The sequence below is a fragment of the Coturnix japonica genome, chromosome 10 (genome assembly GCF_054131305.1).
Source record: "Coturnix japonica strain WE chromosome 10, WE-NBRP24, whole genome shotgun sequence".
In the NCBI taxonomy this organism is placed as follows: Eukaryota; Metazoa; Chordata; class Aves; order Galliformes; family Phasianidae; genus Coturnix; species Coturnix japonica.
In genome coordinates this window covers 1,765,680-1,777,016 of record NC_140672.1, presented here as the reverse complement: position 1 = coordinate 1,777,016, position 11,337 = coordinate 1,765,680, and the positions used below count along the sequence as shown (strand labels likewise).

General features: G+C 48.7%; 1 protein-coding gene across 1 annotated transcript; it reads left to right on the top strand.

The window, feature by feature from the left end:
* The first annotated feature begins 6,371 nt into the window (after positions 1 to 6,371).
* On the top strand, positions 6,372 to 10,595 carry PRNP (prion protein (Kanno blood group)). The gene is made up of 3 exons (XM_015883007.3): positions 6,372 to 6,408; positions 7,158 to 7,233; positions 8,448 to 10,595. The coding sequence occupies exon 3, from the start codon at positions 8,450 to 8,452 to the stop codon at positions 9,248 to 9,250; it is 801 nt and encodes a 266-aa protein (XP_015738493.1). The 5' UTR covers positions 6,372 to 6,408; positions 7,158 to 7,233; positions 8,448 to 8,449; the 3' UTR covers positions 9,251 to 10,595.
* Positions 10,596 to 11,337: the final 742 nt, after the last annotated feature.

Sequence of the window (11,337 nt, the reverse complement as noted above, 5' to 3'; positions counted from 1 at the left end):
ATGAATAACCTCCAGCCCTTTCCTAAATGTCCCCTTGTGATGGTTTAACTATCACAAGTTCATCTGCGCACCACCATAGAAGGAGAGAGTGGGAAAATATAATGACAAGACAAAGAAAATCTTATGAATTAGGAGTAGCTTAATGGGAAGAAAAAAGAGAAAGAAGTAGAAAAAGAAAGAGCTGTGCAGTTGCAAAAGGAGAAAACCTTATTCTCTTCCTCCCGTGACCAAGCAATATTTGGCCACTTCTTGGGAAGCAGAGCCTCAATAGGCCCAGTTCTTTGGGGGAGAGATGCTCTCATGACAAGACTTTCCCATTCTTGGGTGAAAGTGGTTTCCCCCACTTCTTTAGCTTTTATTGGTGATGCCATACAGTAAGGAATATCCCTTTAATTGGTTTAGGTCAGCTGTCCCAGCTATGATCCCCACAAGTCTTGCCAACTCCATTGAAACCAAAGCGTTGGTGCTATGTCAAGGCTGGCATGCCTTCTCTCCACTCAGTTGTATTTATTGACAACATGAAGACTGCAAATGGCACAGCTTCTGAATGCAGTGTTTTTTTAATTAAAGTGGATATCTCTTTCATCAGAGGGTTAGTTTTCTTCCCATCTGGATTTATCTTTACTCAGTGCTCTGTGCATTTACAGGACCTGGACCCAACTGGTGCTGATTAAACCATTCTCATCCCATCCTCTCTCTGGGAATTCAACTCCTGCAGCTCCTCACCTGGCATACACACCTCCCTCATGCTCTAACAGTGACCCCAAGAAGCGTCTATAATTACTCTCATCAATAATTCAATGGCCGGAGGGCAGCGGGAGCTGGGAGCTCTGGCGCCAGCCCAGGTGTGGTCCCCTACCAGCAGCTATTTCCAGACATCAATTCCTCTTCCCTGCTCCCAGAACTAAGGAATAATAATACAGGAAAAGGGTTTGCAGCCCCTTCTAACACAATCAGCCTATTTCTGGAATTGAAACACCATTGGGGTATTTACTATTGTTGTTTCATTTCCCTTTCTTTCTCTCTGTTTCTCATAAGACCAACCTGTTTTTCTCCAGAAATTGGCCCCGTGACCTTTCCCATCTGCTGCTCTCATCATCCTTGAAAATAGCTCCAAAAGCTGAGACACAAAACTGCAGGACCTTCATCTGCCACAAACAGCTCCAATCTCTATTTTCCCCCCAGACCCCAAAACATCCATTTTAAAGATATTTGTTCAGAAGAGTTACCGTGGTTAATGAGGGAGCAATAAGACCCCAATATGCAGCTTTGCTTTGTTTAATCCCAGCTGAGGGGTTGATGTAACTGCATTGAACTGAGCATTGTTGATTAATTTTGTGTAGTGGGTGACCCAAGGACTCCTTAGCACAGTAACCCCAACTCCCAAACATGCTGAGAACTCATGTCCCAGAGGCTTTGCTGCAGCATAATTCCTTTTTTACGTGACAAGATCCTCGCACCATTGATACCACAAAGATATTTTGAACAGTGCAGATGTTTCTGGGCAGAATACAGACACAAAATGCCCTTTTCAGGGCTTTTTAAGGAAATTAGAAATTGTGTTGTATTATTAGCACTGACTATTGTTTGCTGCTTCACAGCTGTGTGCGAGGCTTTGCTTGCAAGAAGCCTCATTGTGTTGAGTCTGGCTAGGACAATTGACCTGGTCCCTTGGCCAGGTTTATGTTCCTCCATCCTCCCTAGACAGCAGCCCCATGATAAGGCTGCATGGTTCTTGTAATCCAGTTGATCATGGCTCTGTGCAGATTTAACATCAATTTTATTATCCCATTGCCATTAGCACTATATCCAGGAGCTGGTAAGAGTTCACTGAATCACATAGTGCATAACACAGGCTTTTTTTATTTTTATGGCTGGCTAAAAACCAGCCAACATCCCCAAGGGGGTAAACCTTTTGGATGATCCCATGTGCTCCCAGATGGAAGGGAGCACGCAGCCTTTGAGCTCACTGTGCTTTCTGAACCACTTGCATCCCCATTGCTCAGTGCTGAGGTAGCCATGGAGATGCCTATGGGGAGCACTGTGCCCATGACAACTAACTCCGTGTGAGCATCTGGAGCATCTTCAGAGCTGCATTCCTCTCCCTGATCCCTCCCTGGTACCAAAGTATGGTTATTGGCTCTGACTCCCACGTAGGGATGGTAAAGCTTTCCTCCAGCATCAATTCCCCTGCCAAAATAAAAGGGCAGAGTATGAAACGTATGGAGCAGATTTAGTATCTAACATCTCTGAGTATTTGGTATGTAATATCCCTTCAGTATGGAGTGTCTCTTTGGTACATAACGTCAGCGCAAGCCTCACAAAGAGCCTTTCATTTGTTGCTTCAGGGAAAAAGGAAAGCTTTGTAATAAATCTCAGGTCAACCTCCCAGCTGGAAGATGTGCCAAAATGTGAGCATCGTGTGGGAAACTCAATGTGATAAAAACCCTCAGGCTGAGGGTTTGCCCAAAGCTCTGCACGTCATTGCTTTATCTTATTGACATCAAGAAGGAAAGGGGGTGAACACTCAACCATGGGAAAGGAAGAAAGCAAAGTGATGGCTCTGGAAAGGTTTATCTGTAGGGAGAGGGGGGTAAAAAGGGGTTAAGGGGATTTGCGCAGCCATTTGGTAAGCGAAGTGGGTTTAATCATCTCATCCTCCCTGAGCTCTTGAATTAGAAACCACACCACAGGAAATGAGAGCTGGATTCTGTCCCCAGTGAATAAACAGAGCAAAGAGCTGGACTGAAGCTACGCATGGAAAAGGAACAAAAACAAATACAGAAAATAAAATATAGATAATGAATGTTTACACTGGAGGAATGAGTTGGAGGGTTTAGGAGTTGGAATGAAGGGATCTTTAGGAACCCTTCCAACCTAAGCCATCCTATGCTTCTAATGAGCCTCCCATAGGAAGGGCGATGGGATGCGACGTTGCCATACAACAGCTTTCAGCCGGTCCCTGCAAGCTCTCAGCATGCAGCTGACGCACATCTGGATTGGAACTGGAATGGTATTGGGATGATTGATGTGATAATGATGGCAACGAGAGCACCTTCACCCTCTCGGGGTGTGCCCTGGATTATTTTTAAGGAGGTGACCTCAGTGCTGCTCTACGTCAGCTGCTCGTGCTCCCATTGCTGAATGACTTCCAAGGGGATTGCAAGTTAAAAATAAATGGGAGAGGTGAAGGAAAACCTCCTGGTGAGTCAGATACAACCAGTCCCGAAAGAAATGGAGAGAGACTCAGTTTTTCCTACAGGGGAGCCAACAGGGCAGCCCTGCATTGCTTGGGGAATAAGGTTATGGAAGTTGGATGAAAGCATTGCTGACCAAGTGTTTGTTCCTGCAGCTTTAAAGAGCTTTGAAAGAGCCCGAATGCTGGCTGGCCTCGTGTTTTCCAGCAAACAAGCATGTTATTGAGGGGAAAAAAAAGGACATAATGTGCTCTTTCTGCTAAGAATGATGGTTCTTCCACTCTCTCATGCTCTGGGCACAGCAGTGAATTGTTCACCCCAAAGATACGGAGTGTCTTATATGCATTATATTTAAACTAAATACCAGAATCAAATGGCAAAATCCTGGAAGTATCATGACTGATAATGATTCACACATCTATTACATCTATTGCTGGCAGCAGGGCCCTGCTGGGAGGTCACCAGCGTGTAGTCAGGGATGGTCCCATCTGTAAGGAGCTTACATATGTCCCTGCTTGGAATAGCAGCCATACACAGAGCTTGTTACACCCCTAATCAGATTGCATCAGGTCAATTTATAGCTCTTTTAAGATGTCTAATAGTAAATAAATAGAGGGCGAGTGTGTTCTCCATGTTCCACTCATTCAACAAACCCATTTGCTGAAGGATGAAGCTGTGGCTTGGAAACACAATAAGAACAATATCTGATTCATTTGCTGTAAAAAAGCAGGAAATGTTTTTCAATGCTGTGCCCATAATAGGAGCCTCCTGCCCCCAGCATCACCCCAGAACCTGAGACTCATGGAGAGATTTGCAAGCAGACATTGCAGGGACCTGCAAAGCAAAGGAGACACAAACATGGGGACCGTGGCTGCTGATATCCCCCCCTCCCTGAGTGAGGCATTCAAGGCCAGGCTGGATGTGGCTCTGGGCAGCCTGGTCTGGTGCTTGAGAAGTTTGCTTTGCTTGCTTTTCCCTTGTGTTTCCCCTCCTGATGTATTGCTGGGCTGTTTGCATCATTACATGATGTCAGGTTTAGGCTCCAGGGATGCAAACCCCAGTGTAGCTTTACCCTGTGTGAGCAACCAAGGCCTGTGCAACATCCCATAACTGGTCTTAAATTACTTTTAAGATCAGAATGACATTGAAAATGAAGGTTAACTGCATGGCATCTGTTTCACTGTGGTGCAGATGTCCTGCTGCTTTCCTTCCCTGTGCTAATGTTGCCTTACTTACTCCCAAATTGCTTTCTCTCTGCTCCCATTGAGGCAGGAGCCAGCTTCATTACTACTCCATGTGCATTAAGGGATGGATGTTTGTGCACATTATGAACTCCCTCTCCTCTCCTCTCCTCTCCTCTCCTCTCCTCTCCTCTCCTCTCCTCTCCTCTCCTCTCCTCTCCTCTCCTCTCCTCTCCTCTCCTCTCCTCTCCTCTCCTCTCCTCTCCTCTCCTCTCCTCTCCTCTCCTCTCCTCTCCTCTCCTCTCCTCTCCTCTCCTCTCCTCTCCTCTCCTCTCCTCTCCTCTCCTCTCCTCTCCTCCTTTTATTCTCAGCTAATCTGTTCCCAGCTCCAAGGTGTGACTGTGGGGTGATGATGGGCTGTGGGAATCGATTCTCTTATCCAACCCACAAAACCTGCCATCTCATCTCCAAACACAAACCCAGTAAACCTCAACCAAACCACCTTAATGCCTTCCCATGCATTTGTGGCTTTCCCCAAAGGCAAGCAAGAACTGATCAAGTGCATTATATGAACGGAAGGGTTGTGCATGAATTAAAGGGAGAAGAGAAAAATCAATGAGAAGCAATGAAGGAGGGTTAGATGGACCCTGGGTCCTCTCCCAGCTGCTCACATTATTAAAACGAAGTCAGTGTTTTGCATCTGTTACAAGAAAAAACAACCCATTAATGCTTTCTAACCTGGCACTGATTCCCCCATCACTTAACATTGTTGCATCCACCTGAGCTGTGGCTGAGGCTGGACCTCCAGCAGGGATCGATGCAGCTCTCAGGTTGCTGACAGGAGAAGTTTCACCCTGACACCCTGAAATCAGAGAACGCTGCAGAAATAGTGTGGCTCTATTGAAGAGATGCTGCAGGGATGCTTGTTTGGGTCTTTTTAGCTTTGTGAACCTCCACAGTACCTTAAAACAACCTATTGGCTGCTCCTGCTCCATTCACAGCTGGGATCTCCTATAGGAACAGCAATGCAGAGCCAAACACCCAACACAACCCATTTTACTGCCAAACAGAAGTGATTTTAATTATTATTATTATTATTATTATTGAACATAATCCAGCCAGATGGACAGAGGAGAACTTCATAGAGCACAGAGCTGGGAATCCTCTTTGCAGCCAGATGTGCTGCATAATCCAATGGTGGGAGCACTGCTGTGCCAAGTCCAGTCTGGGTGCAATGAGTTCCAAGCTGAAATCACATCTCCTGGCCATCATGGCAGAGTCCCCTGGGTGCTCTGGGCTCAACCCTCTCATTGGAGCCTAACCTAAAAGATGAGCATGATGGCTATGGCAGGGTTTCACTTGGCCTTTAGAGCACTGTAGCCACGTATCCTCCCAATGTGGGGGCTGTAAAACCTTTCCATCAGCATCACACATCATTTTTAATTCGTTTAATTTGCTTCTTTCCATTAACTACAGAATGCACAGCCACTGTGCCCAAGTGTTTCACTCATCCAGGGCACAACAGACTCTGAAGATGGATTCATTGAGCACAGTGGGGATGGGTCCGTGGTTGGACTTGATGATCTGAGGGGTGTTTTCCAACCCTAATGGTTCTACCGTTCTATGACGGAATAGGTCAGGTTGGGAAGGGTCAGTGATTGGAACTGATGATCTCAGAGATCTTCTCCAGCCTTAAAGATCATTTTCACTGTCAGCCTGAGCTTATTTTATCCTCCACCCATCAACTGATAGTGTGTTAGAAGACAGTGGACTCATATGGCAACCGCTTCCCTTCTCAAATCTCTCTCGAATACCAGTGAATGCGAACTTCTCTTTAACAAACCAGCCAGGTTTTCTGCCTTGCATTGACAGGAAAAACCCTTACGCCTTGTTCTCGGAGGGAAGATTGCTGGCTGAGCTGCGTGGGGTTGGGCTGCTCGGCAGCCAGCTCCTCCCTCTCGCTATTTATTCCTTTCTCCCCCCCTCCTCCCCTACGCTTGATCTGGATCATCTCAAGCCGAGCGGTGGAGGTGAGTGCTGGGGAAGGGGCTCTGGTTTGGGGGCACGAAGCCACCGGGGGCTGGTGGGAGGCGATGGGGCAGAGAGGAGCCATTACTAACAGCGGGCACTGTATGGTGTTTGTGGTTGAATCGCTTGCAGGGATGGGGGCTGCCCTCCTTTCCGTGCCTAAAAATAGAGATTTCAGCTGCCTGCCTTAAGGCAGCTCTGCATCTCGCCTCTGCTCGTCCGCTCCTGGCTGATTTCAAGCTGGTATCAGTAGGAAATTTCCCCCACCCCCACCCCTATATCGACCGTGGGTCCCAGGGGCTTGAAATGGTGCGACCCCTGTGTTGGGGTGCAGAAAAAGGGGGGGATTTCTGAGAGCTGGGGGTTATCAGGGAGGGTCTGTGTGCTTTGTGTACCCCCCCCCCAAGCCTTCATTTTGCAACCCAGAGCTGGAATTTCCCAGCATTGCAGGGTGAGCTCGTCATCAAATAGGAAACAGAGCATCTTCCCCACACCCAGCATTGCTCCAGCTCCCCCTTCACCTTCCACTTCCTTCCCAAAGCTGTGTTCCAGGCCCCATCATACCGTGATTTCAGCAGCAGTGCTGGGTTTCCTCCATAGAGCCAAAGCCCCACGCATGTAATTGCTGCTTGGGATCGCTTCATACAGCCTCCATTTTATTCTTCCCTCTGCCATGCTGACACTATGGCACAGATATAAAACCCTCCTGATGCCACAAATCACCTGAATTAATCTATCATCTCCATTCAAGGCTTCTTGGATCGCTCATACATAAACATCTTTGAGTCAGAGGAAGCAACCACTGACCCCAAGACCTCACCCCCCAGGTAAGAACATCCCCATTCCTCATTGCTTGTAGGGCTTTAATTGCATCTGTTAGGGCTCAGCAATTAGCAGTGCCAACACAACCCAACCCCAGCTGTGTTTATCAGAGCTCCAACACACCATTGCATAAACAGGTCGGTGCTGCTGGGCAGGAACACCCTCAGGGCTTTGCCAAAACTCATTTCCATCCATGCTGTGTCTCAGGGGTTATTTTTCCATCCCTTGCTATGGGAAATGATACGGTGCATCCCCCATGCTCTGTTTCTTCTGTGAAGGAAGAAGGATGTTATCAGAACAAGGAGAGGGGTTGGTTTGTTTGCTCACGGAGCGTGGAGCCATAGTTAATAGGCAGCTGGAAAAGGTTGTGGCTTGAGGAAGTTGTTCTGTTAGAGTTGATGTCTCACGAGTGATGGTCAGTGTGTCTCATGAGAGAGTCATCTGTTATCTGTATTTAACTTGGCTTTGGGATTAGTGGTGACCATTAATCCCAGGGGGGAATGGGGAGGGGAAGGAAAAAAAAAGAGAAAAGAGGGGAAAAAAGGGAGGAAAAGGGGGAAGGGAAAAAAAAATAGTATATTCAAGGCTCAAAGCATGGGCAGTAAGATTTCTCACTGAGATGAGCCAGGTAGCACATCCAGCCCATTGCCCTGCTGGTCTTGAGAAATGTGGTGACCTCTGTACCTTCATTATATGAAGTGAGTGTTCAGCTGGAGAGATGTATTCCAGACATAGTGTCCATTCCATTTCCTGGGCAGATAACAGCTCATTACAGTGGCATTTTGCCCTCCCACCAATCTCAGTGTCAGGGGCTCCTGGCAGCCCTGTATGCCCCTGCAATGCCAGCAGCTGAATGCTGAGTAAGCAATCAGCTGCAAATGAATTAACCAGAGCAATGCCAGCAGCTGGTGCTTTGCTAAGGGCTGTTGCACATAAACAGAGACTTGGGAAGCATGCTGAGTTCTGTTCTTTGGCAGAAAACCCAAAGCTGTAGATTGCAATAAGCAGCAGAGGTGGCGTTTGAGGCTCATGGGAAGGTGTATAGGAGGCTACAAGCATAGGGAGGAAGAATATATAAGGGTTTTTTTGAGGGGTAAACATTTAGGCCCAAGTCTGTTCAAATGGGGATGATGTTTGGGATGATGCTCATAATGGGGATGGGGATAGGGGGGGAGGTCTATGCTCGCTGCTCTAACAGTGTGTATCCTTATGTCCCCAGCCATGGCCAGGCTCCTCACCACCTGCTGCCTGCTGGCCCTGCTGCTCGCTGCCTGCACCGACGTCGCCCTCTCCAAGAAGGGCAAAGGCAAACCCAGCGGTGGGGGTTGGGGTGCTGGGAGCCATCGCCAGCCCAGCTACCCCCGCCAACCTGGCTATCCCCATAACCCGGGGTATCCCCACAACCCAGGGTACCCCCACAACCCTGGCTATCCCCATAACCCCGGCTACCCGCAGAACCCTGGCTACCCCCATAACCCAGGTTACCCAGGCTGGGGACAAGGCTACAACCCATCCAGCGGAGGAAGTTACCACAATCAGAAGCCATGGAAACCCCCCAAAACCAACTTCAAGCACGTGGCGGGGGCAGCTGCAGCTGGTGCTGTGGTTGGGGGCTTGGGGGGCTACGCCATGGGGCGTGTTATGTCAGGGATGAGCTACCGCTTTGATAGCCCCGATGAGTATCGGTGGTGGAACGAGAACTCGGCGCGTTATCCCAACCGGGTTTACTACAGGGATTACAGCAGCCCCGTGTCGCAGGATGTCTTCGTGGCCGACTGCTTTAACATCACAGTGACTGAGTACAGCATTGGCCCTGCTGCCAAGAAGAACACCTCCGAGGCTGTCCCGGCAGCAAACCAAACAGACGTGGAGATGGAGAACAAAGTGGTGACGAAGGTGATCCGCGAGATGTGTGTGCAGCAGTATCGCGAGTACCGCCTGGCCTCGGGCATCCAGCTGCACCCTGCTGACACCTGGCTTGCCGTCCTCCTCCTCCTCACCACCCTTTTTGCCATGCACTGATGGGATGCCGTGCCCCAGCCCTGTGGCACTGAGATGAAATCGTGTCCCCACGCCCACCCATGGGGTGTCCCTTGTCCTTGCTTTTGTCCATCTTTGGTGAAGATGTCCCCCCCGCTGCCTCCCTGCAGACTCTGATTTGGGCAACTGGGAGGGAATTATATCCTGTCCTGGTCATGGCAGGATGGCTGCTGGTGGTGGAGTGGGATGCCCAAAAAATGGCCTTCACCACTTTCTCCTCCTCTTCCTTAATGGGGCAGAGATATGGGCTCACTCAGCCCTCATTGTCCCTGTGAGAGCATATATGAAAATCCTCTTTGCTGACAAGCAAGGTTTTACCTAATCTACTTAGCCCTGGTGACAGCAGAGCGCCTTTCCCCAGAGCACACCAACCCCAGGTGCTTGGCACCCACACGTCCCATGGAGGCTGATGGCTTTTGGGGTGTCCCAAGCAACACCCTGGGCTACCAAGGTGCAATTGTAGCTCTTTAATCTGCCAATCCCAACCCAACCATGTAGATAGGAACTGTCTGCTCTGCATTTTGCATGCTGCAAACACCTCCTGCAGCAGCTCCCCCAAAATAGAGCGATTTGGGAATAGTGAGGCTGAAGCCACAGCAGATTGAGGTTGGGCTCAGCTTATCAACCCAGGCTACATTGCTTCCAGCTCAGCCTCGCTGCCCTTTGTAGCCTGCCCGGAGGAAGGGAGTGCTGCTGAGTGCCCAAAAAATAACACTGAGCAAAAGTTTCTTTCAGTGTATGATTAAAAAATGAGTGTATCTCGCATGGATCACGAGAGCATTGTTTGCCATCAGCCCCAAAACGCAAAGGATGCTGAAATGCAGCCAAAGGGAAATCAAGCACGCAGGGAAGGACTTGAATCAGCTCAACTGGATTGAAATGGCGAAAAGCAGGAGTACAATGAATTCCAAGGGGATGCTGGAGATCCTCCTTCCGTGAGCAAAATGCAGCCATTGGAACTATTGCTTCTTGTGCTTCGGTTGCTGCTGATGTGTACATAGGGCTGTAGCATATGTAAAGTTACACGTGTCGAGCTGCTCGCACCGCGTAGAGCTAATATATATCACTATGTATGTGGGCACTGAACGCCACCGTTGGCCATAGCCAGCCAACCCATCCTAAATGATTGTCACGTCGCTGTAACTAAAGTGGAGATAAATATACTTCCAGTAATAAGAAGAAGAACCATCAGGACTTGGAGGCAATGTGAGCTTTGTGAGCCACGACTGTTTTGTATGCTTGTAACGCCGCATGCAACGACGTTTTACTTTCCAGTGGTTTTCTAAGTGTTTGACGTCTGGTGCAAACAGGTTTTGGTGACATCCTGGTCTTGTTGTCTGTTTTCCCTGCCCTATGAAGCGCTCCATAGGGATGCAATGCAGACAGAAGGTGCCTTTTATTTCCCCTTTAGAAGCATGGAATAAGGTTGGAAAAGACCTCCAAGATCCCCAACCCCACCCCACTTTGCCCACTGACCATGTCCCCCTGGGCTGCCCATGCCAATGCTTTACCACTCTTTCTGACAACAAATTATTCCTAATATCCAACCTGAAACCTCTCTGACCCTTCATCCCATCCCTTGGGTACATCGATCCCCTTTAACATTGAATTTAGCCAAAAATCAAGATCTGATTAACCTCTCCCCCCCCCCCCCCCAAGTGATTCCAGCTGTGCTGCCAAGCAAGCAGGAAAAGTTCAGCTTTACAGCCTAATAGAGGAGAAATATGCCTCAAAGTTCATAGAAGCTTGTGTAAAAGGAGTATTTGGGGTGTGAGTTTGCACAGAGCAAGGCAGGGATGTGTTGGGAATGTGCACTGCTGAGTGGCCAACAGCTCCATCTCCTGTCTGAGCTGTGCCACAGCTGCGAGCAGCGGCTCTGGAGATGGCTGTGCAATGCATGTGTTCCCAAACAGTCACCAAACACAGCTCTCCAGGCAGCTTTCAAGTCTCACGAGTTGCAATTTGAAAGCAAAATGCATGCAAATGCCCTGACCTTTCCTGCAGTGCATTGGGTTGCAGGTTTGAAGCACGTTCCCATGCATTGCATGCTTCAATGAGAAGAAAAAGGT

Coding starts and splice junctions, on each gene's coding strand:
- PRNP (XM_015883007.3), top strand. CDS start 8,450: ATGGCCAGGCTCCTCACCACCTGCTGCCTGCTGGCCCTGCTGCTCGCT.